Source organism: Mustela nivalis (genome assembly GCF_964662115.1).
Source record: "Mustela nivalis genome assembly, chromosome: 1".
Lineage (NCBI taxonomy): Eukaryota > Metazoa > Chordata > Mammalia > Carnivora > Mustelidae > Mustela > Mustela nivalis.
Window position 1 is genome coordinate 211,279,697 of NC_139020.1, and position 26,788 is coordinate 211,306,484.

General features: G+C 52.6%; 2 protein-coding genes across 13 annotated transcripts in view; one reads left to right on the plus strand and one right to left on the minus strand.

The window, feature by feature from the left end:
• HNRNPM (heterogeneous nuclear ribonucleoprotein M) overlaps positions 1–14,721 on the plus strand; it is a 40,608-nt gene extending 25,887 nt beyond the window's left edge. For 2 of the 12 annotated variants that reach the window (XM_082733700.1, XM_082733707.1), the window contains 8 exons: positions 52–153; positions 1,446–1,490; positions 1,934–2,011; positions 5,855–5,953; positions 9,160–9,213; positions 11,201–12,003; positions 12,622–12,673; positions 14,298–14,721. In XM_082733700.1, coding sequence (XP_082589826.1) covers positions 52–153; positions 1,446–1,490; positions 1,934–2,011; positions 5,855–5,953; positions 9,160–9,213; positions 11,201–12,003; positions 12,622–12,673; positions 14,298–14,461 — 1,397 coding nt within the window. In that variant the 3' untranslated portion in view covers positions 14,462–14,721. The remainder of the gene's footprint in view (positions 1–51; positions 154–1,445; positions 1,491–1,933; positions 2,012–5,854; positions 5,954–9,159; positions 9,214–11,200; positions 12,004–12,621; positions 12,674–14,297) is intronic. The other 10 variants (XM_082733702.1, XM_082733703.1, XM_082733709.1 and 7 more) reach the window with 7 other exon arrangements.
• Positions 14,722–15,694: 973 nt separating this feature from the next.
• Positions 15,695–23,116, minus strand: PRAM1 (PML-RARA regulated adaptor molecule 1). Its single transcript, XM_082733997.1, is given in 12 exon segments — positions 15,695–15,880; positions 16,018–16,052; positions 16,145–16,178; positions 16,259–16,421; positions 16,565–16,673; positions 16,778–16,832; positions 16,967–17,041; positions 19,345–19,421; positions 19,498–19,558; positions 19,643–21,005; positions 22,920–22,978; positions 22,981–23,116. Coding segments are annotated over 12 exon segments (2,106 nt in total). The 5' UTR covers positions 23,018–23,116; the 3' UTR covers positions 15,695–15,842.
• Between the last annotated feature and the right edge of the window lie 3,672 nt (positions 23,117–26,788).

Consider the following 26,788-nt stretch of genomic DNA (forward strand, 5'->3'; position numbering starts at 1 on the left):
TACGGTTTTTTAAGTGGACTCTACAATTAGAACTTTCTCTTTTCTTTTCAGATGGACTTGGTGGTATTGGCATGGGGTTAGGCCCAGGAGGACAACCTATTGATGCCAATCACCTGAATAAAGGCATTGGCATGGGAAACATAGGACCCGCAGGTGAGAACGACAGTGTGCTTTGGAGGTGTCTGGGCAAGTTAGTTAACTCAAGTGAACTGTTGGGATAATTGGACATTGAGTACTTCAAATGGAATAAAGATTTCAATGGGGCAGAAGTCCCTCCTTATTTATCTGATTCATTTTGAGAAAAGCGGTATTTTGTATTTTTACTGAATTGAATCCTTTTTTCTAAAGTTATTTATATGTTGCAATTTAGCCTTTCATGACCTTCGGAGCCGAGGTAGTTAAGCTGTTTGATAAGAGGAGACAAGCCAGAGAGTTGGTCTTGCTCAAGGTCACACCATCAGTTAGTGACAGAGACTATAGGTGTCTGACCATGGGACCACAGCACTGCCAGTCTGTTACGTTACGCAGTCACCCCTTGGGCTCTTGCCTGGTGTGGATACAGCTTCTAGACTTTGGTAGGGGCATTGATGGATATAAAAAGGCGTGGAGGGCCTCATTACGAGACAGCATAGCTGTCATAGGCCGCAGAGGCATGGTGTTCAGTGTTGTCTTTGTTCAAGAAGGTGAGCAATAATTGGTGAATGAAAGCTCTGTGAGAATAGGCTTTAAATTCTGTTTAGCATTTTCATTCTGTGCAATGAGGCATTTATATACTATTAAGAATTATTTCATTTTTATGACCACAGCCTTAGGTCTCTCTTGAAATCCTTTGAGTTGCAGGATGGATGTCCCTTCACCCTGCTACTGTTCTGCTATCCCTTGTCTCCCTCCCAGGTTAAACTCTGGGCTTACCTCAGCACCCTGGACCATCATCTCACATGGCCCTGAGTGTGTCCTCCCCCCGCCCCCACCCCTGAGCCCTGACTAATGCCTAAGAAGAAAGGGATGGTGGGGAGGGAAGCCTCAGTGTCTTTAGGAACTGCTTTTTATTTAGGGAATTTTATCTTTAAAAAAAGATTTTTAAACTTAATGTTCCCTAAAATAAACTTCTCAAAAAGTGAGTGTTCAGTTTGTGATTATATGTCATGTTTAAAGTGGTCTGACTTGGTTATTTATTAAAACTGTATGTGGGCCCTAAAGAATTTTGAGTCATGTGGTGATTATTTTGTTAAAGTCTTTTGTTAAAGACATAGTTTCTTGGAACATGATAGTTTGACAGGTGACACGGTAGACCCCCTCCGTCCCCCTTTTCCTTGACAGTTAAAATATATTCATAACCAGGGTATTTTTTGTTCATTTGCTGATTTGGAATTTCTTGTGCTTTTTAAGTTCAAACGTTACTGCTTTGACATAATTTTAGTTTGCATTGACTTTTTCTTTTTAAGGAATGGGAATGGAAGGCATAGGATTTGGAATAAATAAAATGGGAGGTAAGAGATTTAAAATGAAGTACACAAATGTAATCACTTTTAGGTATGGTTTTCTCTCACCTTCTCTTTTCCCTTAGCCTTGCATGAATTCTCTCTTTGTTTTCCAAAAAGTCTGAGCCTAGAACTACCCATCAGTCTTTTCCAGTGGGTATCTTGGCCTTTGGTTCTGGCTTTCTCACTAACTAGCTCTGTGACCTTGGGCAAATCACTCCATCTCTCTGGGCCTCTCTCTGCTTGTCTCTTAAAGGGGTTGGATCAGATTAGCTTTTTGATGATGGCGATTTTCAGGCAAGGGACTAGCATTTTTTCCCCAAAAGCCCTTAGACTACGTAAGGAAATTCCTGGCAGGAAATGCTCAGGGTGAAACTTGTGAAAACATCTTTCTTCTGGTGAGTGTAAGCGGTGTCATTGGAATGGTACTCAAATGGGAATGTCTCTTGCAGGCATGGAGGGACCTTTTGGTGGTGGTATGGAAAACATGGGTCGATTTGGATCAGGGATGAACATGGGCAGAATAAATGGTAAGTGTCCTGCTTCCTTCCTGCTTCCACCTGCCCCTGCTCGCAGTTGACTCTTGGGTTTCCTTGAGGCAGCACACCCATTTTTAATGAATAATTGCCCCATTCATTTTTCTATTGAATTAGATGTCTCTGAATTGCTTTAAGTGTTATTAAAATCACAAGTTTGTATTTCAGAAGCCAGACTTCCTAGGAGGTAAGTGTTAATCCCGTTAGTCACTAAACTGTGTGTCCTGTGTTCCGAACCTCCCCAATAATTACCCAGTAAAATAGTAAAGCTTTTCTCTGGTCTCCAGCACTAGCAAGCATCCTGTAGATACCTGTCGTTATGTTTTGCTCACTTTAAAATTGTCTTCAAGTGTAAGGTATTAATTTTAGTTTCTTTGGGGTTTTTGAGCAGATTCCTGTCTTTCCCAGAGTGCTGGATGGCGTCAGCTCTTGATTATCGGCTCTGATAACTCTTGAGTTGTGAGCAGATACATTGATTTAATTCAGCAGTTACATGGTGCACATTTTGGTGTACTGTCCTTCACATCTAACAGAGCTTTCGACTTAGAAATATATTATCATAGTAACTGGTTTTTCATTTTGTCCTTGCAAGAACCACATGATTTGTAGGTACTTGTATCACCATTTCATCAGAAACTGAGGCCCAGAGAGTGACTTGCCTAAGGTCACATGGCTAGTAATAATGGGATTTATGTGCATCCCGGCTCTCTGGCTCCAGAGCCTGGCTCTTAGTCGCACTGTGATCCTGCCGTGTCAGGACTGCCTCCAGCATGGGCGTCAGCCCCTTCTCAGCGGGGCTGGAGAGTGTGCCTTGAGAAACCCTGCAGACTGTGTTTCTGAAATCCTTTGGGGTTTGGCTGACTCTTTGACCACCCCCCCCCCCCAACCTCTGGGGATGTTGCTTCCCTTAAACTTCCCTGGGATCGAAAGTCCTTAATGTTTTGCAATAAATGTTTCTTTGCTGACCTGCGGTATCCTTTAATGTGAAGACAGAGAGCAAGAGAGCATTTATCTGCCTAGGATGGACTGGAACTGTCAGACTGGGAAGAAAGAAAATTCTGATGATTAAACTGCCCTTCATGGGTTTGCCTGGTTCTAGATGATGATAAAAAGAAGTAGGGAAGTCCTCACCATTAGGAATGGAGGACAAAGGTCTAAATTTCCAGTGTACTTTCAGGCTAGCCTGTAGCTCATAATGTGTACAGGAATTCTAATAAAAAGTGAGAGTTGGAGGAGTCTGGCTTGGTAAAGTGTTTACTCAAAACAGATGAGTCATTAGGAGATGGGGTTAATGCGCAGAGGAGTGGAGTGATGTGACTTAGATGTGGATGGGGGTGAGGGTCGGTTGGGGCTGTGCTGAGCCCGTGGGCAAAGTCCCCCGTAACCTGGCAGGTGGAATGCCACAGTCACAGTTCTCGGCTTGGTGATCAAAGGTTCAAAGAGCTGATTCCCTTGGAGATCCACACTGAGAGGATGTGTTTTGATGCCTTGTTCTTAGATGTTCTCAGATACAGGTACTCTGAGTCCTCCTTCATTACCCTCTGCAATAGACAACAGGGACTTCTTTTGCTTGAGCTGTGTTCTGAGCTTTGAGTGTAATCAACTTTATCGAAGGAAAAGTTGATAAGATGTTTTGGATTTAATTTAATGTTTAGTTGGTGACCAAAACGTATCTACCACAGTGGTAGGTGTTGACATCAGACTAATTAGAAATCATTCTCAGGGCCAATCATCAGTAGAGGTCAAGTCCTGATAGAATGCATGTTAAAAATTATAAATTAAAAAGTCACTGAGTGCCAGACAGTGATAGGACATAATATTTGACTAGGAGAACTCTCTTTTTGGGTAGTTCGTTGGACTTCACAGAGGGTTCCCTGTACTGTAGAGCCTGTTAATAGTTGGGAAGACAAGTTCTGTTTAGTTTTCTTTTTTGTTTGGGAAGATGAGTTCTGAGGCGTTTGCTGACAAATGGATACCTACTTGTGACTTCCTTATCTCAAGGGGGCAGAGTGCTGCCTTCTTTATGATAAGGAATTAAAGGAGTAGAGCAGAGCATTGTCCGTTAGAGTGCCACTCTGGGATTTCCCTTCTGCGGACTGACCACATGCAAGCTTGTGCAAGGTGGTTATGTTTTCGGCAGATGGCATGGCACCAACCTTCGAGGTTCCGTTGGGTCGATTCAGACTGTGATAGCAAGTTCATCATTGCAAGTGCACCGTTGTTTTTTTGTTATTGTTGTTGTTTTAAGATTTTTACTTTTATTATTAGGGTGAGCACGAATGGTGAAGTGCAGAGGCAGACAGGGAGAAACAGAGTCCCTGATGAGCAGGGAGCCTGATGTAGGCCTTGATTCCAGGACCCCAAGATCATGACCTGAGCCGAAGGCAGACGCTTAAGAGACTGAGCCATCCAGGTGCCCCTCTGCTGTGTAATTCGTGGTGGCTAGCCTGATTCCTTGGTAGACACGTTCACTTTGAAAGCTTAGGGACTTGAGCTGCATGTAGCCATTTTTGGTAGTTGTGCAATAAAAGGTGGTCATTATATAGCACTTGTTTACGTGATTTCTAAGGAGCAACAGTAATTAACTAGATTTTTCAAGGACCTCTCAGTGGGAGGGGGAAACACAGTAAGATACACATCTTGTCTTGATTTAGAGGAAAGAAGTAGCCAATGATGGGATCATCAAAGGCTTTCTCCAGCAGGTGACAGCTGTGGTAAGGCTTTCCCCACAGAAGCTAAAAGACCTTTGTTTTTATTTATTTACTTATTTTAAAGATTTAACTTATTTATTTGACAGAGAGAGCACATGCAGGGGGGGCAGCAGGTGGAAAGAGAGGGAGAGGCAGAAGCAGGATCCCTGCTTGGTGGGGAGCCCAGGATCCTGGGAGCATGACCTGAGTAGAAGGCAGACACTTAACCCACTGAGCCACCCAGGCACCCCAAGACCTTTTTTTTTTTTTTTTTAATTTAAGATTTTATTTATTTATTTGACAGAGATCATAGGTAGGCAGAGAAGCAGGCAGAGAGAGAAAGAGAGAGGAGGAGGCAGGCTCCCTATCAAGCAGAGAGCCCGATGTGGGACTTGATCCCAGGACCCTGAGATATGAGCCGGAGGCAGAGGCTTAACCCTCTGAGCCACCCAGGCGCCCAAGACCTTTGTTTTTAAGAGACTTTTGCAACACATAAGTCTTGATTTCAGTGTAGAAAAAAGTAATGAGGTTCCTACCAACAGCTGTGTGTAGATGACCCCACCTCTGTTAGAGAAGGCCCAGTACATGCAGGCGTGTTTCTGTGTTCTGTGTGGATGTGCCTGTGTCAGTAGAGCGTGGATTTTTGCCTTGGGCTTAGGTTCCAGCTTTTTCCTCCGCCCTTCACCAGGCATGTGGCCTTAGACAAGTTACTAAGGCATTTGAGCTGCTTTTTTTGTGAAGGGGCATGATGTTGCGGGCTGGTGTGAAGATTCCGTGCACTCCTCGCACCGTGGAGAGCCCAGGGTGGGGCGGGCCTGGGGGAAGTACCCGCAGGTGCGGGCGTCCGCAGCCTGCCTTGGACGCCCGTGCGCCCGTGTGGCGTGGTGTGGGAGCAGGTGCTTGGTGTGCCTTCTGCGCTGGGGGCCTCTAGTGGAAGTTGTTAGCTAGTCCTTCATGGATTAAAGGTAGGTAGTTTTCAGGGATTCACTTCAGGTGACTTTTAAGGAAAAGAGGGCGGATGATGGTTTCTCTATAGGAAGAGTGAACATCCTGACTTGGTGGTGGCCGTCGCGTACCTGTAGTGAATTTGTCATGTCGAACACGGTGGTATTCCTGGCAAGGCCTAGGGTACTGTTTTTCTCCACAGAGATGGAGCGTGTCATGGGTGGAGGATTTGAGAGAGACTTTGCCAGAAACAAGATGGGAATGTCTCGAAGCTTTGGCGAGCCCCTTGGCAGAGGAATGGGTAAGAAGGCCTCATGTGGGCGGGGTCATCCCCGGGGGCGCAGGCTCACGCTCAGGTCAGAGGTTCTTTTTAGGCAAAGTCAGCTGTTTTTCCATAGTCTTAAAAAAATCGAATGTGTTCTAGACCTAGGTAAAAAGTTTTGGTCTTTGAATTTTTTTACTGGGATTAATAGCACCGTTTTCCTGTAGTCCTTCCAAGGGGTTTCTGTGGCTGCATTGGTGTGAGGTGTTTGCTTGCTGTGGGAGCTAAAACCGCTGCGTTTCCATGGCACTGGCTTTCTGGAGTGGTAGAGGTTTCCGAGACCCTACTGAGTGGGGTGTGAGTTCCCTTGTCCAGGGCACTGTAGTCTAGTTATCAGACAGCATGGTGTGCTTGCCGGTGCCTTTAAAAGAGGCTTCAGGGAACTGAGGGAGTTTTCTAATGCTAGTAGGCCTCAGTGTAGCACTGGGCGGTAGTGAAGCTTCTAGGGGATTGCCTCAGAGTGCTCAGCCTCTGCTTTTGGGAGACCCATTGAGTTACGTGTGCAGATTTTAAGCCCTTTTGTGTAAATTTGTATTAGATATATTCTTAGAATTTATGAAGGTCCTAGAAAGATTCGTCATCCAGCTCATCAGCGAGACCAGATTCTTCTGCAGATTATTTCTAGGACTCCCATCTTCCTTGTGTTGTGTTCTCCAAGAAAATCAGGAACTATTGGAGACTGTTTCCCTCAGATTAGAGTTAAACAGTTGTTGGGTGGAGACTTGTTTCTCTTTTTCCCTGCTGGCAGTTAGGTAGCTGGAAGGATTTTCTTGTGTCTTACTAGGCTGGTAAGGAAGATTACCCTTTTTTTCCTCCCTTGTACTTGTCTCATATGACTGACTGATTCTGCTTTAGATTATTCCAAAGCTTTAGAATTTTGGGGATGAGCTATGTGACTGGGTCAGCCAAAAGTTTCTGATTGTCTATGATTGATTTTGTTTTTGTGTCCTGCAGCAGCAGGATATTTTTAAAAATATTTAAAAACTTGTCATTTGGCTGCAGGTAACAAATTGTGGATAACGAGGGTGAGATGAACAAGATGGCACATGACTTTGCTTTCACAAGCATTTCTTCCTGCTTTAGGCCTTTAATCCTTTACCGCTCTGGGTGCCTCTCAACCTCTGTGAGGAGGCTGGTGGCCTTGTCCTGGTTCGTGGAAAAGGGGTAGATCTGGTGAGGTCATTTCTCATGGCAACAGGAAACTCCCGGTCCCGACCTGAATAGAAATGTCATCTGTAGGCTGTGTTATCTCCTCCTACTTTGCCACCTTCTCTCTGATTGAGACTGTCTTGTTTTTTTGTGTGTTTTTTTTTTTTTTTTTTTTTTTGTCTTGAGGCCTCCCAAAGTGCAGGAGCAAAGGACTTTGTTCTGGAAGTCCCTGCTGCTCCTTGTGTCCCAATTTAGTAAAAGGTGTCTGAATTTAAGTTGGGGTTTCGGACCACTTGGCCTGGATGGGTGTTTTACTTTGTTTATTCACTGATTGATTTCTCTCTCTCTGGGTTTTTTCACTTGAAAGTTGAATCGTTTTGGTGCTGCCTTCTGTAGTGTCTCCCCATTCAGTGTCCCTGCTCTACTATCAGGGCAGTAGATCTTTGCCCGTATTTCTGTAAACCGCTGTTCTTGGCGGTGCAGGGATGTAGATCTGGGATCCGTCATCTTGAAGGAGATGGTGCAGCTGAGGAGACGGTGCTTAGTGACTCAGGGCAGCACCCTAAGTCCGTACGTAGAAGTGGCTTAGTGAGGGTGCCAATGAAAGTGTTGGTTCCCAGGCCCTTGGCCGCCAAGGTGAGGAACACACAAAAGGGATCATTTTCTATGGAGTTGATAGAAGTGTTCTGCTGAGAGCAGTCCGAGCAGGAGTGTGGGACTGGGTGGGAGATGAGAGTTTAAGCTAGAGGAGGCTGGGTGTGAGAGGGCTCAGTGTAACTAGAGGGTATACTGGCAGATGGAGAGGACTGACAGCATCATGTGCAGAGGCTTGGAGGTGAGGGTCTACTTGGGGTAGGAAGAACAGATTCAAGTTCAGAGTCAGAGCAGGGAGGTCTGAATGGCCATGAAAAGAATTTTTTCTTTCTCTTCAAATCAGTGGTGTGCCAGTTGTGGAGCTTTTGCAAGGAATCTTTTGATCTCAGTGCCAATTTAGGAATGTGAAGGTGGGCCTGGGCATGCTGAGCAAGATTGCAGGGGTCACCGAGTCAGTAAGCTCTGCTCGCTCGCAGGCCGGAGGTCTATTTTTCTTGGTATGTGTCCCCGTGTCCTTCCTGTCACAGGTAGTTGTAGCACCAGAAACATCTGTGGGATTAGGGTTAATCTCTGTGGTCTCGGTCATAATGTGAGATGTGCTTTGTGGCTATCGGTCCACATTGCTGAGCACACTTTGGGACCAGAGAAGGGGGTGGGTACATGTTTACTGACACAGGGAAAGGCCGAGAGGAATCTTTTTTAAAGCTAGCACACTAACCATATAGCGTTAGACTTTGAAGAGGTTTGGATGAATTGTTGGCAAACAAGCAACAGTGTTTTCTGCTTTGGACAAGGTGTTGAACGTGTTTTGGATGAGTTTGGGTTTTTATTTTCCTGAAGCTTTTTCTGTCACGTAGTCCTCATCACACCCAGCACCTTCCAGGTGGGGCCGGAGGGCTCAGCTTGCTGGAGTCTTTCCAGGCACGACTTGGTAATGAGGTCATATACTAAAGCACTCCGTGTAGTTGCTGGTTTTCAGGGTTTTGGCAGTAAGTATAGCCACAGCTTTAGCTTGCTGGAGGGTAACTGAGGTGTTGATTGGATCTGGTGGGGGAGTGCAGGCTTCAGCCTGAGTACTGAGGGTCTGGACCAGCTTTAGAAAACTGTGCTGCTGGCCCCATTCTTGCTCTGATTTTCTAATAAATTCACTTCATTGGTGCACACTGGCTCTTACTTAGCTCTTCTGGGCACATTCCCAGATGGTCTTGCCAACTGGGCCTCAGACTCTGGAGCTACATGGGATCCTGGTATCATAACCCGTCATCAAGGACTCTTAACTCTAGTAAAATGATCTGTCTGTGTATGTGTATTTCTTAACCCCTTTCCCCTTTCCTTGTTTTATTTTTAAATTAGTAATATTCTTACTCTGGAATCTGTAATAAACAAATTTCTGTTACCATAGAGAAATTTGGCTAATTTTTTTTTCTTCCTGATTTCCTTAGAAATCCTAAGTAATGCACTGAAGAGAGGAGAGATCATTGCAAAGCAGGGAGGAGGTAGGAAACGCTTAGTTTTGATGTTTTGATTTTTAGAATAGGCTGTTATTACCGGGGATAGTAGAGTGTAGTGGTGGAAAGCGTGGGCTCTAAAATAGACTGCCTGGGTGGGAACCAGCCCTGCCTCTTCCTAGCTGTGTGACATTTGGCAAGTTACTGAACCTCTCTGGTTTCCATACTGTCAATGGGGATATAATGGTACCTACCTCATAGGGTTGTTGTGCAGAGTAAATGAGTTAATGCATAGAAAAGGGTACCCACATAAGCGCTGTGTAAGTGCTAGCCATTGTCGTCATAATAATATCCATGCAATTTGGGGGCTTTGTTGTTTTTAAATACTATAAAATTGCGAATTCCTAAAAGTAAATACCGGATTATGAAAGTATACTAGTTCCATCCCTAACAAATGCTCACCAAAGTGTATATGTGTACTGATGAATATTCAGAAAATTATGCGGAAAGTAAATCTCTGCAGGCACACTGCCCAGTGATGAGCGCTGTAAACATTTTGGATTGTACCCTTCCCTTAATACACGTTTTTTTATGGGTACTTAAAACTAAATGCACTTTTCTCAGTTTGACCCCACCCCCCACCCCCCAGTGGCTCTGAGTGTCTTGGCATTTCCTTGGTAACTCTGCTTGCTGGTTATTTCTGTGGTGCTCTCAATCTAAAACTCCACATGGGCACCATTTCCCCTTGTCTCTGCTGCTTTTGGCATCCAGGCAGGCAGCCCGACCTCTGATGTTCTTGAGCATGCTATCTGCCCTTTCTAGTTATCTTGCCTTTTTTAAAAAAAAACAGTTTCTGAGAAATTTTGCTCTGAAAGTCGTAATATTCTTAAAATTGTGTTTCTGTTTTGCCACTTGGTGTGCTGTTCTTTAGCATGACTAAGGAAATAGTCATGGAGAAGTGGAGGGGTATGTGAGGTCAATCAGAGACTCAGAAACTTTTGAGTTTACCTCTTGGACAGGCTGCTTGGGTCAGTAGTGGGCTGGCTGTGGGCTTCAGGTGACCTTTTTCAGAGGCAGGTCGCAGTGGCAGTAGTGGCGGTGGTGAAGCTCCAGTGAGAAGGACCCTCATGCTCCGCATATGGAGAGGTGGCGGGCGGTGGCCTTGGGGGTGGAGCCAGACCCTCCTCCCGAGTTAGCAGGATCACAGGGTCCTTGCATTGCTGGCGTGCCGGCATGGGTCCGGCTCAGCCATGGCATTGAGAACTGAGTTTAGGCCTCTTCTAGGATCTGCTCTGCGGTGCATCGACTTCTTTTCCTCCAGAGCCCGCACAGTTATACACAAGTCATTTGGGGGTTTTCCTCACAGAGTGAGGCTCCCTGGGAGCGGCTCTCTGTCCCTCTACACATAGAGAATCTGTGTTGCTGTTTGTTTTCTTTATCTCCTCTTAATTACGTGGCTGTAAACTAGCTTCTTTAAGCTTGGAGGAGCTAAGGAAATGCAGCCAGACTGGCCATCAGCAGGGACAAGCTGGGAGAGGTAGAGGTTGTGAGTGACTTGAATTGTCACACATAATTCATGTCATCCATCACGCAGGCTGACCAGCTCAGGGTGGGGTTTCCAAGCCTCCTTCATGGAGAGTGTTTCTCAGTTAGATTTGGTGGGGAGACCTCAGAGTTTGGGGGAATTGACAACCATGGCTCACAAAGCTAGTTACAAGTACTAGGTGCTTCCAGAGTAACTCGGGATACATGTGGACACAAGTCCTCCAGAGTGGGTTTTCTTTTTCTTAAATTTTACTATGGAAATTTCAGCTGTGTCACAGAAATAGGAAGATGATGTCCTCACTGTCCCGCCTTAATAGTTGTTGACATTTGAGGGATGTCTGATGGTAACTTGTTGGGGGAGTTCATTCCTGAACTGTGGTTGAGTTTGTGAAGTGCCTAAGCCTCTGCACCCAGGTCACCCTCCTGGCATGGTGTGCACCCAAGTGCGCAAGTCCCTGATACCTGCCTGTGTTTTGTGTCCCTCTTACAGGTGGAGGTGGAGGCAGTGTCCCTGGGATCGAGAGGATGGGCCCTGGCATCGACCGCATTGGTGGTGCCGGCATGGAGCGCATGGGCGCAGGCCTGGGCCATGGCATGGATCGTGTGGGCTCTGAGATCGAGCGCATGGGCCTGGTCATGGACCGCATGGGCTCCGTTGAGCGCATGGGCTCTGGCATCGAGCGCATGGGTCCACTGGGCCTCGACCACATGGCCTCCAGCATCGAGCGCATGGGCCAGACCATGGAGCGCATCGGGTCTGGCGTGGAGCGCATGGGTGCCGGCATGGGCTTCGGCCTTGAGCGCATGGCCGCGCCTATCGACCGCGTAGGCCAGACCATTGAGCGCATGGGCTCTGGTGTGGAGCGAATGGGCCCTGCCATCGAGCGGATGGGCCTGAGCATGGAGCGCATGGTGCCCGCAGGCATGGGGGCTGGCCTGGAGCGCATGGGCCCTGTGATGGATCGCATGGCCACCGGCCTGGAGCGCATGGGCGCCAACAACCTGGAGCGCATGGGCCTGGAGCGAATGGGCGCCAACAGCCTGGAGCGCATGGGCCTGGAGCGAATGGGCGCCAACAGCCTGGAGCGCATGGGTCCTGCCATGGGTCCAGCCCTAGGCGCCGGCATTGAGCGCATGGGCCTGGCCATGGGTGGCGGTGGCGGTGCCAGCTTTGACCGCGCCATCGAGATGGAGCGTGGCAACTTTGGAGGAAGCTTCGCAGGTTCCTTTGGCGGAGCTGGAGGCCATGCTCCTGGGGTGGCCAGGAAGGCCTGCCAGATATTTGTGAGAAATGTAAGTGGCTCTTCAGTACCTTGGTGGTGCTGGTGGTAGGCACAGAGGGAGGAGGGGAGCAGGTTGGAGTCAGTTGGTGCCCTCGGTAGGGAAGCAAGAGTAGCAGCACATAAGGCCACTTTGCTGCTGTCTCCAGAGTCTGGTGCTGGTAGGATAAGGAGGGAGTGGGAGAGCGTAAGGAACTCTGTGCGGCAGGAGCCCCGGGTTCTTGGACTGCTAGGTGGAAACCAGCAGTGAGCTCAGAAACCCTAGCTTCTTGATTCCCTTGGCTTGAAGAGCCGCTGCACCTGGGCGGGACAGAGGGCTGTATCTGCAGTATCTTTATACCAGCGTGATCACCTTCAGTTACTACTGAATGGTCTGTAGGCTGCTTACCGTAGGTCACTGTCCTCTGCACGATTCTCCCTTAGACCGTTAATGCCACAAGGGAGTACGCTTCGTTTTGAATCTCATTCCAGACGGTCGTGTTTTGCTCTCTGCTGATCATCTCTGTTTGAAGGGCACCTTGTTTCTTGGCGCAACAAGTCCTGAAAGTTCCCTCAGAGAGACCCTGGTGTTTATGCATTAGGACATCAGGGTTTGGTTGTATCACTCATCAGTTTCTTCTTTTCCCTTTAGCTCCCATTTGATTTTACATGGAAGATGCTAAAAGACAAATTCAACGAATGTGGTAAGTGTTTGAGAAAGTCTTTCTAGGTGCTTCCATGTGTTGTGGCTTCAGAAATCTTAGCTTGTTAGTGATGCGTTTGAGAGGTGTGGTGAATCTCCCATCCTGGTCTTCACAGCCACTTGCCATGACTCGAGGACCAGTGGGACTTGCCATTTTTCTGCCTGTGCAAATATTCAAGCCAGTTGAGTCTCCTCTTATGTGTCAGACACTTCTCATCTGTGTTCTCAGCTTCAACCCCATCCTTCTCCTTTTATGGTTTTTGAAAGGCAGCAGTGTCCCCATTTTGCAGATGAGACAGGCAGAGTCACTTTCTCCAGGTCACATGGCTTCTGCGTGACAAAGCTGAATAAAAACATCTGAGATGAGGTTGCTTTCTGCCACCACACTCTTGGTTCATACCTCAAAGAGCACTTGCCCAGAAGTTCCCAGGGGTGAGCTTATGTGTGAATGAGGTTGAGGGGCTCTGGTTGTGGTTTCCTGGCACCTGGGCCACCATTCTGAAAGGCTCCCCGTGTGGCTGAAAGGAAATGAAGTTGTCCCAGGGTGAATCCCTGCCCCTCTCTCCCACCACCTCTGTTCTTTTAACTGTGTCATGTGGGAGCCTGGAACCTAAGCCAGAAGTCCGGGTGGCTTGCTGGTCAAGGCCGCCTCGGTGTTTCTCATTTCCTGTTTCACTGGGAGCTCAGATTGCACCACTTCGCTGCTTCTCCTGGTTCTCTTGGGGCAGCTGTTGAGCCATAGTGTGCCTTCTTGCCCTCTCCCCACTCCTTAGTCTCTGCGTTGTAGTAGGTATTCTGCAAAGTCAGGTTGGATCAGGCTACTGCCCTGTCTCAAACGCCTGGAGGTGCCCATCTGCCAGTGAGAGAAATTCACTTGTCTCTTTGTACCTCAGCCCCTCCTCTTTCATCTCCCTCCTGTCCCTGAACCCTGAGTTGCAAGTGCCATTCTCCAGAATGGAGCTATTAAAGCAAGAGTCTCCTTCTGGTGAACTTAAGTATTTCAGAAGTGTCCCGTGAGGAGCCCTCTAGATGTTCACCTTCCCTTGGGCTGAGTTAATGGCTTTAGAACCAAGGGCCCCCTAGCATAGGCTACACGGTCACCTTCTTAGCTCTTCTCCTATAGACTTGTTTCGTGGTGGTGCTTGACACATACCTGGACGCTTACTCAGTGCTTGAATGAATATGTGAAGCCCACTGGGAAGACAGGACGCAGCCTGTGGCCCGGTGCACAGTGCGGAAGCGTCTGTTATATCATGACGGCCTCGTAACTGCTGTGATGTGGGGTCTGGAAGGTGAAGCCTCTGTAAAACTCGCCTGTAAGGTTGGCTTCACACAGCCCCCGTTACAACTTTCTTGAGTGAACGGGTGCGCATTTGAAGCTGCCAGGGAGGCTAATCACGGGTCAGATTGTTGTCCTGTTGGCAGAAGAATGGCAACATGGCTGAGGGCCGTAGTCGCCGGATTCCGGCTGTCGTGTTCTGAGCATTTGTGTGCCAGGGCCGCTCTCCCTTTGACTCTGTCCACCGAACTCCAACAGGTGATCGGGACTGAGCGGAGCCCAGACTGAGGCTGAGCTCTGGGTTTGCCTGATGAGTTGTGGTCTCTTCTTCCCTCCCTGTGCCCAGGCCACGTGCTGTATGCCGACATCAAGATGGAGAACGGGAAGTCCAAGGGGTGCGGTGTGGTTAAGTTTGAGTCGCCAGAGGTGGCTGAGAGAGCCTGCCGGATGATGAATGGGATGAAGCTGAGTGGCCGAGAGATTGATGTTCGAATCGATAGAAATGCTTAAGCAGTTGCCTTTTTTAAACATCGATACCAGACCTCTGAATTTGTATTTTTTCTTGTTAACCATTTTAATTTGTTGGCTGGATGTATAAAGATGTTTAAAAAATTCAGTTGCTTTTTGGGGTAATTTGAATTACTTTTTTAATGACTGGGGTTCCATTTGACTGTTTGCATTGAGATTGCAATGTGCGCAATTTTTTTTGTAGTTGTGGCATCTTGTTGACATCGAATATGACTTTGATAATAAATACCAGTTCCTGAAAAGATGCTTGCTTTTTGCGTGTGTGTTGTGGGGCACCCGCCTGCGGTTTGGGGAGCTAGAGCCAGTCGTCGTCTTACCTCAGAGCTGTGACCACTGGTGGGGGGGGTTCACCCCTACTCTTGCTTAGTCTGTGGACCCTTGGGGGTGGAGGACATGGACCTTGGCCACCTGAGAGCTCTTACTGGAAACTGTGTCCCGAGTGACGTGGATTCTCCAGCGCCGGCATCAGAGCACTTGGGGGTTAGTGGTCCTGAGAGCAGCTCTTGCTCCCTCCTGTACGCTTGCTCTCTGGGGTACACTGTTAGGCTCATTTCCAGTTTGGCTTCTGTCATAGTCTTCTTTGGCTGCTATAACAAAAATACCATAATTGGGCACCTTATAAACAACAAACAAGAATTTCTCACAGTTCTGGAGGCTGGGATGTCCAAGATTCCGTGTCTGGTGAGGGAACCTGATCTTGGTTCGTAGATTGTACTTTCTGCAATCGCACATGGTGGAAGTGGCAGGGGAACTTTCTCGGGCCTCTTTTACGTAGACACAGTCACCCCCAGATAGCTTCACACTGGGCAGTAGGCTTTCAGCAGAGGAATTGTGCGTGCTTGTGGGGCAGTGCGGGGGGTGTGGTCTGTTCCTTGCCGCAGTAGCAGATGAGTGGGGTGCGGGTTACTGAGTGCATTTAGTCCTGTAGCCGTTGAGGCTGAGCGTGATACCTGAGCTCAGTCAGAACTGGGTCACCCCTCCCCCAAGATGTGATCTCATACCTAGGTCCCCGTGGGCTGGACAGCTGTTTGCAGCCTGTGTGGAGCTGCAGCCACTGCTTGACACGTCTGGTCATGGTGCCCTACCCTTGCCACCTTCTCCCTGCCACACTTTCCCCCCGTGCTGTTTACTCCAGAAGGGTAAGACCCCCAGCTCTTTGATCGGGACTCCCACTGTGTGTCAGTCAGGCTGGAGAGAAAAGACAAGAAGCAGGAATTGCTTTAAATAGGAGCTTTATGTGCTTCATGTATGTAGGCAGGTGGGAGCCTGGGTGGTTCTGTGACTGCCAATCTGGGATCCAAGACTCCTGTGTTAATGGGTGGCTGGGCTGGCCGGTGGTCCTGGGTGTCCACACTGGTGGGCCTTACTGTTCCTGGGGTGATGGTTGGCTTTCCAGAGGGTCTGCTGAGGAAGGGTGATTTGCAGTGACTCTTCTCCCCATAAACGGATGATGAGCCGCCCCCGGGGAAATGGGGTGGGGGTTTTACCTCCTTCCAGGCACTGTGGTCCCTTCTAGCCTACCCAGAGCATCTACATACCCCAGAAGCCAACATCGTCATACACCTCCGTTTCCCTAGCAGAGAGCACAGTTTGGTCAGTAAGAGTCACCTTGGCCCACTCACCAACCCACCCTCCCTGTCACCCCCAGTCAGGGCCAGCACTCACAGGGGCAGTAGAGCTGTTCTGGGCACGTAGCCGTCTGCAAAGAGAGTGGGATAGGTAAGCTCCCAGCCCTGGTGGTGGCCTGTTTCCTGGGACTTTCTGGCCTGGCTGACTTACATTTGCCCTTGGTGTCCCGGCACAGCATCTCATCCTTGTTGGTGAACTCGATCACCTCCAGGATCTCCCCACGCCGGATGCCCAGGTACTTGCCACCCCCACGGCGTGTCTTGGCGTTGGGATCGATCATCATCCTTGTGTGAATCACTATCTCCCCCTCAAACTGGGAAGGGGTATGTTAGAGCCTTTGAAACATGTAGCACCCCAGGAACCCCATCTTCTAAGGATGGAATTTCTGGGGCCTTGGTCAACGGGCTGTGCCCAGAACCCCCAGGGCTCCTGTTCGGAGGATTCTGGTGTTCACACCTTGAACTTTTTCCGGAACTCCCTCTCGGCTTTTTCTGCCTTCCGGATCTGCTTCAGGGTCTTCAGGTCTGCGGGCGGCAAGTGCTGTGGCTGGGGGGCCTTCTCCCTCCTGAGGAATTGGATGCTGCTGAGGAAGATGTGCTCCTCGGGGCCCCCTTCCTGTCCTCCCAGAGCTCAGCCCCTCCGCGTTCCGTGCCCTTTGCCCTGTGGTACCTGAGTTCCGGGTTCTGTGTTGGCCTGGGGGATTGCTGGGTCGATGGCACTTCATCTGGAAGCCGCCACAGTAGTGAGTTAGGGTCAGGACTGTTGGCTCCGCCTCCCTCTCTGCTGGCTTGATCTTGAATAAGCCTTCCCTCTCAGTTCTCAGGACATCCACCCCCTCCTAACCCCCACCCAACCCACCTGTCCATCTGCTCCCCAGGCCTGCCTCCTGGGTTGTGAATTCTAACGGATTGCCTCTTGCTTTCTGGACTCCTCCTGCATGGAGGAACGGCAGAAACTGTTTACTGTAGTAACTCATGTCAGCCGCCACAACCACCTTACTACTTAGGAGAGTAGGCAGTACTGTCATTCCCGGCTTGCTGATGAGGGAGATAAAGGCTCTGAGGAGTAAAGTAATCCTGCTCCAAGGTCATCTGGCTGGAAATGATAAAGGCAGGATTTATTTGCAGGCTTTTGAGGCCATTTCATGTCTGTCGGCTAAAAGTAGGTTGGCTTCTGGGAATTGTCATGGGATCTGGGTCAAAAATAAGGCAAAAGCATTTCCTAGAGCAAATGAAGTGGGCTTCTGAGAAGGGGTGACGAGGGGGGTGTTTCTGGACTGGCCTGGCTGCTGCTGAGACCACATTGTGAGGGTCCCCCCTCCTGCCCACCCCACCCCCCACACCCCAGGGAGGGCTGACTTCTGGCAAACTGCCAGCCTTCCAGGGAGGAGCCTGCTGGCCAGGGGTTTGGCTTGTGGCAAGAGCCTCATGAATACCAGTTGAGTGAAGAAGGATCCAGAATTTGAAGCCCCCAGCTTTTTGCTCCAGACTCCAGCCTTGGCCTAGTGCTCAGATGATGAAGCCATCTATAGTCTTACCCAGGACACTACCTCCCGCTGCTCCCCGTTCTCCCAGAGGCATCCCAGGGCCCCCGCAAAACCAGCACAGTGCAGAGCACGGCCCGGGGTGCCGCAGTGCAGTGCAGACTTGGCACATCCGCAGCCCAGACTTCCTGGCAGTGTGACTGATCAGGTCATGCCAATAAGGCAGGCTCTGAGGGGGACCTGTTGAGATCCTGGGAAAGAGCTAGGTCTGCGGGCCCCAGGGTCTGCAGGGCAGCCCCCAGCGGAGTGAGGAACCCCTGCAGTGGGCCTGCTATCACTCCAAAGTGGAGCCGAATGGGTGGCTAGACTTGGTAAGGGCAAAGTAGCCTTTGGACAATCTATACTACCAGCGAGGGCCCACACGTAGTGTTTCAAGAAGGGAGAGATTTGAGAGGTGTAATTGATTGGAGTCTTGCAGAATGACCGGCGTGGAATGGGGAGATAATTGCCCACAGGCAGGGACAGTGAGCAGAGGTGGGGTTCCTGGTCTGTTTGGGATTGGGGAAGGGGTGGGCCATGCCTGCTAGGCTGCTGGAAGAAGAATGGCCAGTTACTCCCTTTCCCCATGTCTGTGACCCCTAGAGCGGCCCCCAGACCCCAGCCACAAGAGCCTCACCAGAGCGGAAGCAGGAGGAGCCCTGTCAGGAAGCTCTGCTAACGGAGGGTGTTGCAAGTAGCCCCTGAGGAAGGCCCAGGAGAAGCAGAAGGGGCTCAGGGAAGAGTAGTAGAGGCAGCGCACCTGGTGCAGGAGGGGAGGGGGGAAGGGGGAGCATCCCAAGGCACCCTTAATAATTAAGGTTCTCCTGTAGGAAGCCCTTCCAGAGAGAGGGCAGCACAGGGCCTGGGCTCCCTTGTGCTGGCGGTATGGACTGGGGCAGGATGCTTCTGGGGTCCTCAGGCTTTCGCTTTGTCTGTAGAGCATGCTGTCATTGTGGGGGCGGGCGGTTGTGCGTGTTCAGTGACCGTCACCTATAGGGCTTGCATGCAAGTCCCTTTTTTTCCCCCATTCAAAATTGGTGAAGGCATTAACCCTGGAGCTGGGCTGGAGACCTGTCTGCTTTGCCATTGCCCCGCTCTCTAGGAGAAGACGCTGGGAAGAGGGGAGAAGGCTCCTTAGGAACCCCAGAGCACAGACTGTCTGGGCCTGCAGGCCCAGGGGTCTCTGGCTCCAGCCCACGCCTGAGTCCAGGCCCAGGTCTGTGCTGGACGCCCAGCCGGCACCTCCAGCACTACAGGTCTGTGGAATCTGACCCTTTGTCCCCTGCTGACGGATACCTCCACTCTGCGCCCAGGCATCGCGGTGAAACTGGGGCCTCATCCATGTCACGAGCTCGCTTGCTCCCACTCACCCCTGCATCACTTGGCCACCAAGTCCTCTGGTTCTTCTCTTCCACTGCTCTTTCACAACTTCTCTCCCACCACCCTGGCTGGGCCACCCCCCTACCCTGGCCACACCATGCTTACTGGCTATTGGCCTCTGGGCTGCCCTGCCTTCCTGTTCTGTCCATCAGGAGCTGGCCTGACTTTCCTGAAAGGTCCTTCCTGCCCTCTACTTTGTCCCTGGGCACTGCCAGGGAGATGGGTTGTCCCTTGGCTTCACACTCGCTGCATGGCAGAATATGCCCTTGCAATGAATGGTGCCCAGATGCCTGGGCAGGATGGTCTGGCTGAGGGCTTGGCCCCACCAACAAACCTCTGCCCTTGTGGCCGGGGCTGGAGTTGTCCATGGGCTCCACATCGTCATATAGCTCATAAGCCTCTTCCTGGTCCCTGGAGGAATACCTGAAATCAGGGCCTCTTTCAAGCCTTCGACCTGCGCCAGGGCCCGTGGACTCCCCACACTCACTGTAGGATGTCTTCAGTCTGTTGGGCCTGGAGGATCCCAGCAGAACCGGTCCTCCTCAGAGCTGTGGAGGGATGAGAGCGGGAGGGAGGCAGGCCCTGCCAGGGAGCCTCTTCCCCAGCTCTCTGCCTGGGTTGCTGTGACCCACCTGTGGCTGTGGCTGTGGCTTTCCAGAAGCTCTGGACATCCCTGAAGCCAGGGGGCAGCGGGGGCTTGGCTGGAGGGGGTCCCAGGCTGCTGACCGAGGGCAGAGGCCTCCGCTGGGGTGGGTAGCTGGATTTGAGGCCCAGCCTCGACCCTCCACTGTGAGAACGAGCTCCTGATCTCTGCTTCCTGGCTCCCAAGCCAGGGCTGAGGGGGAGCCTGGGGCGGGAGCCTGTGACCGCACTGGGAAGTGAGCTCTCTGAAACAGAGCTGGGGATGGGGGGCTTTTTAGGGAGACCACCAGAGAACGCAGTGTGCAGGTACTTCTTGGGCAATGCGCTGGACTCAGGCTGCGAGAACTTTCGGGGGGCGGCCTGGCACTCAGGCTGCAGAAACTTGTTGGGGAGCAGGCCAAACTCGGGCTCTGAGGACACCCTGGGGAGGATCCCCAGCTCTGGCTTCTTGGAGGGCGCTTTGCATTCAGGCTGCCGTGGCCGCTTGGGAAACACACTGACTTCAGGCTCTGAGGACCTCCTGGTGAGGTCACCAAAATCAGGATGCAGGAGTTTCTTGGGGAAGTCATTCAGCTGAGGGGCTGGGATCTTTTGGGGAAATGTATTGAAATCGGGTTTTGAGGGGTGGGGGTGGAGTTCACTGGACTCGGGCTTCCAGGGGGGCGTCTTAGGGACCTCACTGGTCTCGGGCTGTGGCAGGGATTTCTTTGGAAGGCCACCGACCTGAGGCTGCGGGGGCTTTCTGGGGTGCACACTGAACTCGGGCTGCGGGGGCTTCTTGGGAAGGGTACTGAGGTCTGGCTGTGAGGAGGAGGGGTGGAGCTCTTTGGGCTCAGGCTTCCAGGGGGGCGTCTGAGGGGCCTCACTGGTCTCAGACTGTGGCAGAGGTTTCTTAGGGAGGCCACCGACCTGAGGCTGCAGGGGCTTTCTGGGGTGCACACTGAACTCGGGCTGCGGGGGCTTCTTGAGAAGGGTACTGAGGTCTGGCTGTGAAGGGTCTGGGGTGGCTTCATTGGGCTCAGGCTGCTGGAGCTTCTTGGGGAGGGCACTGGGTTTGGGCTCTGTCGGGGGCCTGGCTGGATGGCCAGGCTCAGGCTGCAAAGCTTTCTGAGGGGCGTTGAGCTGTGGGAACTTCTTGGAGGGCTCCTTTGGCTCAGGTTTGGCGGGCTTTGGAGGCAGATCGTTACAGCTGGGCTGCAGGGGCTTCTTGGGATGCTCGCTTGGCTCAGGTGGTGGAAACTTCTTTAGAAGTTTGTTGAACTCAGGCTTTGGGGGTTTTTTGGGGTGCTCACTGGTCTCCAGCTGAGAGGCCTGGAACTTGGCTTGAAGGCTCCGGAAGTCCTGATGGCTCCCCTAAAGGACATGGAGCCAGTCAGGTGGGGGTTCACACAAGGGTTTCTCCTAAGCCCTCTTGGCCATCCTTTGTCCTTGGCTTGCTCTCCTGTTGGCCAGGGCCTCCCACATTTGTTTCCAGGCGCCCCGGAGTCCCGAAATCTCTGAGGCACTGCATATGCCCTCAACCTCGCCCCCATAACTCAGCTTCCCGATGCTCCACCATAGCCTGCTGCTCCCCTAGCCCTCCCTGTCGGTTGGTGATGTCTTCTAAGTGTCCTTGAGATGTCCTGTGCTTCCACGCTCCGCGTCCCTAGTGCCTTCTGTTCTAATTTCAAAACACATTCAGAATCCAGCCATTTCTCACTGCCCGTGCCACTGTTGTGCTGGCTGGAGGAACACAGGCTCCTCCCTGGTCTCCTGCCTCCACTCTGCCCCCCGCATCCCCATCTCTGGCCAGGCCCCTCTCCCACAGCAGCCGGAAGAACAGCCTCTGCTCCAAATCTGGCCGCACTGCATCGTTTCCCCACGGTAAAAGCTAAAGACCTCCTGAAGGCCCTAAACTGGTGATCCGTCTCCCTTACCGGGTTACCTCCTCCTGCCCGCCTCGCCCCTGCTCCCTTCCCCCCCAGCCCCAAGCCCTCTTCTGGGGCCTTCATCCTGCCCCTTGCCTGGGACACTTCTCCCCATAGTCTGCTTCTTGCCTTTTCCACCTCCAGGTCTCTGCGGATGTTTTCTTACTGGAGGCGCCTTCCTCACAGACCACCCTCATTTAAAAAAATCGATTTCCCCTTCGGAGAATCTCCATTCTCCCCGACCTACGTTTTTCTCTCCGTGCCTGCCACTGTGTATCATACGGTTTTATTTTACGTTGTTTCACTGGTGTGCCTTGGCTTTTCTGTTTTGGTTCTCTCTGCCCCTCAGCCCCCGTGGAAGGCCAGCGACTGGGCTCCCTTGTTGCTGTCCTCCAGAGCACGGCGCGCTGCTGGTGCTCAGTAGGTGCCCACTGAAATACGCAGGGTACACAGGCGCACACTCAGCCACGCCGAGTCTGATCGCCACAGACTCGTGCAGAGTGATGTGGAGAGACAAGAGACCTGGAAGCATGTGGGGTCAGACTCTGACAGCCCCAGATACCCTCTGTTGGTGGTCGGGCCACTCACAGTGGACGGCACCCAGAAGCAGCAGCAGGCCGGCCCCAGCAGTGGCCCGCTCGGGCCCGTGCCCCATCGGCGGCACACGTCATGTCCCAGACACCGTCTCCACCAGCCCCATGCTCTCCGTCCCAGACACAGGTGGGGTACCCCGGTAGGCCAGGCCTGCTCTGACCAGAGGGGGCCCTGCTGCAGGCCTCCAGGCCTGGCTCCACCTGGACCCTAGGAGACTGGGGTGTGGGTGGTTAGGGCAGAACCACGGAGACTGCTCCTGGCCGTGCCTCACTTTCCCCATCGGGAGAACAAGGAAAGGTAGCGATTCCCACCTCGGGCCTGAAATGTGTCTACTAAAGCCCCCTCTCCAGGTGGGTTGGGGGACGGATTCCCAGGTCACGCACGGGACTAGAGAAATCAGGGTCAGCAACGCACGGGACTAGAGAAATCAGGGTCGGCAGCTTAGGTCTCGGGTGACTGCTGGAGCGGGTGTGGGCGGCAGGTACACGACGCAGTTCGTCACCTGCAGGAAGCCCCTCTGTTCACCCTGGCCTGTGCCCAGCTTGCTGTTCATGCTGACCTGGGAGAAGAGTCGTCTGGGCTGTCTGCCTGTTCCCCCTATTAAAGTCCCAGCCCCAGCCCCAGCCCCAGCCTGGGCCACAGGCCCCTTGGGGCCCCAGCTGTCCCAGTGGTACATCCTGGCTGCTTCCCACCTCTGGGTCTTTGTGATGGTCTCTGCCGTTTCCCGGGGTGGGGTGGGGTCGCCTAGGGTTGGGGGTTCACTCACCATGGCTGCAGGCGGGTGATGGGCCACAGGGCAAGTGGGACCTGAGCTGGGCTGCTGCCTTCAGGAAGTGACTGTGGCTTCTGCTCCACGGGCCCCATGGGGGTGGGGGATGCTGGCCGCGTTGGGAGGGCAGAGGAAGGAAAGGAGGCGGAGACAGCCTCTGCCTGTCCCCAGATCCTGCCTGGCGCTTGGGTTTCTGTCCTGCCTGCTGCTGTCTCTGTGGTCTCCGTGCTTCGTGTACTGGCTGTCAGCCCATGCCCAACATGGTCACCAGTTGCTTGACTCTGTGGTTCTGGGGGCTGGCAGACTTGTGGTCTCCAGGGAGGACTCCATGCGTGGCCTTGAGGGCCTCCTTGGGAGGGGGAGCTCTGGGCCCGGAGACTCGGGAGTTGAGAGAGCGGGATGGGTGGGCCCTCCTGCCGCCTCTTGTTGCCTCATCCTCCTGCCTCATTTCCACACTTCCCCACTGCGGGATTCTCAGCTCTGAGCGGGACTTCCCTATTAGAGGTGCACATGTCACATGGGTCGTGGACGGTTGTGGGGGGCAGAGGGCCCAGCTGGGGTGGCAGATTTGGGGGGTGGGTGGCCTGCGTGTGTTTTAGCTAAGGCCTTGTCTCCTTGGGGAGGGAGGGAGACTGAGGGCAGGGAGAAGAACAGGCAGCAGGGAAGGGGGGCAGAAGGAGTGGGCAAAACTAGCCCTATGGGGGGGTGTGGCCCAGCTGGCCAGAGGCGACCCCTCTCCACAGGGCTTGGTCTGCTGGAGGTCAGGGACTTTGGACACACAGACAAAGGGAGAGTGCAGAGCCCTGATTCTCAAGTTTAGCTCTACATGGACATAGCTTTAGGAGTTTACAAAGAGATAGAAGGAAGCTCCTGGAGATTCGGACTTAATTGGCCTGAGCCTGGGGGTTTCTTTCTTTAAAAGCTTATTTAAGTGACCCTCTAGACCCAACTTGGGCCTTGAACTTACAACCTCGAGGTCAAGACTCACACTCCTCTGACTGAGCCAGCCAAGAGCCCTGAGCCTGGGGATTTCTTCAACACTGAGGGCTGATTCTCCTGTGTCCACGAGTCACCTTACGACCCCATTAAAGTGCAGGTTTTGCCTCAGGCCCACGGTGGAGCCTCAGATTTCTAGATATCCCAGGTGATGCCCAGGAGTAGTGAGGGTGTAGAAGGATCCAGTCTGTCTAGAGGACAGTGCATTCCCAGCCAGACCCGTTCGTTACCTCCATGCCGAGGAAGCCACAGGCCGTGCCATCGGAAAGGACTTTGCCTGTGTCCACTTTTAAGATGCACAGCTTGGGGGTCCTGGAGCCTCAGTGCCTGCCCATCACCATTCCCATACTGGTAGGCATGCACCCTGGGTCGCCTTCCCAGAGGTGGGTCCTCCTTGGAACAGGGGTCCTGGGAGACCAGGGATGATAAGAATGGGTCCTGGGGTCTCCGGGACCAGCCAGCACAGGCTGGTTGCAGGCTGTGTGACCGTCCCAATGTTCAGTGAGTGATGGAAATGCATGAAACAGGCAATTATTGGCCAGGAGCATACAACAGGTGCCCAATCAAGACAAGCTAAAGGACTGAACGCTAGTGACAAGCTGGCGACTTCCTAGGCTCCAAAGCCAGGCCCCCAGCATGTGCATACCCACGGCCTGGAACTCGCAGTTTGGAGGGTCCCGCCCTGGCAAACCCTATTCCCCCATGGCCCCCAGGAGGTGTTTTCCCCTCACTCCCCTTTGTGTTTGGAGCTTTCCAGGTGGCTCTGGTCTGGTCTACAAAGCACCGCCATGAACTGGGACAGGAGGCTCCACAGATGGAGTTGAGGAAGCTGAAGCCCGAAGTGACCGCGGCCCAGGATCTGCTCCTGATTTCAGTGGTGGGGGTGGGGGGTCGGGCATGGGAAGGTGTTGGCTCGGTAAGCCTGTGGAACTCTGGGCTAAGGTGGGGTCCCTGGGTTCGGAAATGGGGGTGGGGTGGGGGTGGGGAGCCAGAGCAGGCGTTGTCCAATCCTTGCGCAAGAGCAGGGTCATGCACCTGGCTGCCCTGGTGGTGGTCCTGGGACAGACACAATGGTGGTGTCCACGTTCAGCCACATGTGGTCCAAGTGCACGCAGACAAGGAGGACTGAGCACGTGGGCAGCCAATCCTGGGGCTGAGGGGCACACGGAGGAGCTGGGGGCCTGGGATGGGGGTGCTCGAATCCAGGTCCAAGGCAGGGCTCTAGGGCGCACACTCATGAACCTTACTCCCCTCCCCCAGTCTGGTGGTGATGGGGCTGGTGCTGGACGCCTGCCAGCCAGTGCACAGGCACCTGGCCAGACCCAGCTGACCGAAGCTGCCTGGAGAGGCTCACTCTTCAGTGTAAACCCCCAGTCTCTTATCAACCTACCTCCCCCACCCCCCCAGCCTGGCCAAGGGGAGGACTGCCCTCCCCTTCCATCTCCCTTCAAGACCGGCGCTCCACGGCGCCCTCTGCTGGGCAGAGCTGGGGCCGTAAGAAGACAACTCCAGCGGGTGGGGAGGGCCCTCCCAGGATCAGTTTGCCAGAGGGAGGGCAGGGGCTCTGGAAGCCCAGGAGAGACACTGGGAGATTTCCCAGTTGAGCTGAAAAAGTTGGACAGGAGTTGGGAGGGGGCAAGGGTAGGAAGTTGCTTTTGAAGTGAGCAGGGTGCACAGGCCACGTCAGGATCCAGCTCCCTAGGCCTCTGGGCACTCCGTGTAGGGTGCTGTGGGGTCAGGGAACACTGTCCCCAGTGGGGGTAGGTACTGGGACCAAGATACTGGCCTTGGGACTGTCTGGAAATGTCCTGTGAGACTGAGAAGTGGCACTGCTTGGATTTGGGGGTGGCTGAATGGCAGGGCCTGATAGGGGAAGGGACGCTGATGCCTTGAGGCAGATTGGGGTCCTGGGGGAGAGGGAACCCTGAACCCTTTCCCTGGAGACGTGGGAAAGGGGAAGGAGCCCTTTGGGCCTCACTCCCTGGGTTTTCTTACAGACACCATCTTATGGGAACCGTCTTCAACTCCTAGGGTGGTACGGAATCAGTAAGGGAACTGAACTGGGCCTGGCTCCGTCATCTTACCCTCCAAGCCTCACCTTCTCTAGCTGTAAAATGGGCCCCTTGACCCCACCTCCCTCCCTTCCCGGTTCCGTTGGGGGTCCTAGGCAGCCATGGGTTTGGTAGCCATAGGGATGTGAATCACAAACATTTCCCAAGCCCCTTCCTCCCTCCCCAGTCCCTGTTCGAATCTTCACAAGGACTCCAGAGGGTAAGAAGCATCCTGACACCCATCTTAAGGACTAGCAAAGTGAGATGCAGGGAGGTTTGTCTTCCCCAGGGTCACAAAGTCCTGGCTCCAAAGCTTCCAACTGGGAAAAGGAGAGCTCACGGGGCTAAAGCCCCAAGGTTCCCTGATGGCCCAGCTGGTCCCACAGCAGGTGCCGAGTGATACTTGCCTCAGCGTGGGCCCCAAGTGCTGGCAGAACAGACACCTGGCCTGAGCCCGCTGAGTCTCCGCTACAACCCCATCACTGACCCCGCAGCCCTGAAGCCCAGCCCAAACACAGGCGGGGGGGCAGGCAGGCCCCTGGGTGTAGGTGGGCTGATCCTAAGGGCACTCAGATCAGCGCCCCCCTTCAGGAGAAGCAGAATGGCCTCTAGAGCTTGGAGCTGTTTAACTGCAAGGTTAGCGAGTTCCTGCTCACAGAAGGTCTATGTTCCCCAGGAAGAGGATGATGAGGAAGAGGAGAGGGATGAGGGAGTGGTGGGGAGATTCAGGATGGAACCTTGTGGGTTATTAGAACAAGGCCTTCATCCAGAGAGCCACGGGGAGCCGCTGAAGGCTACCAGGCAGAAGAAACCCGTTTT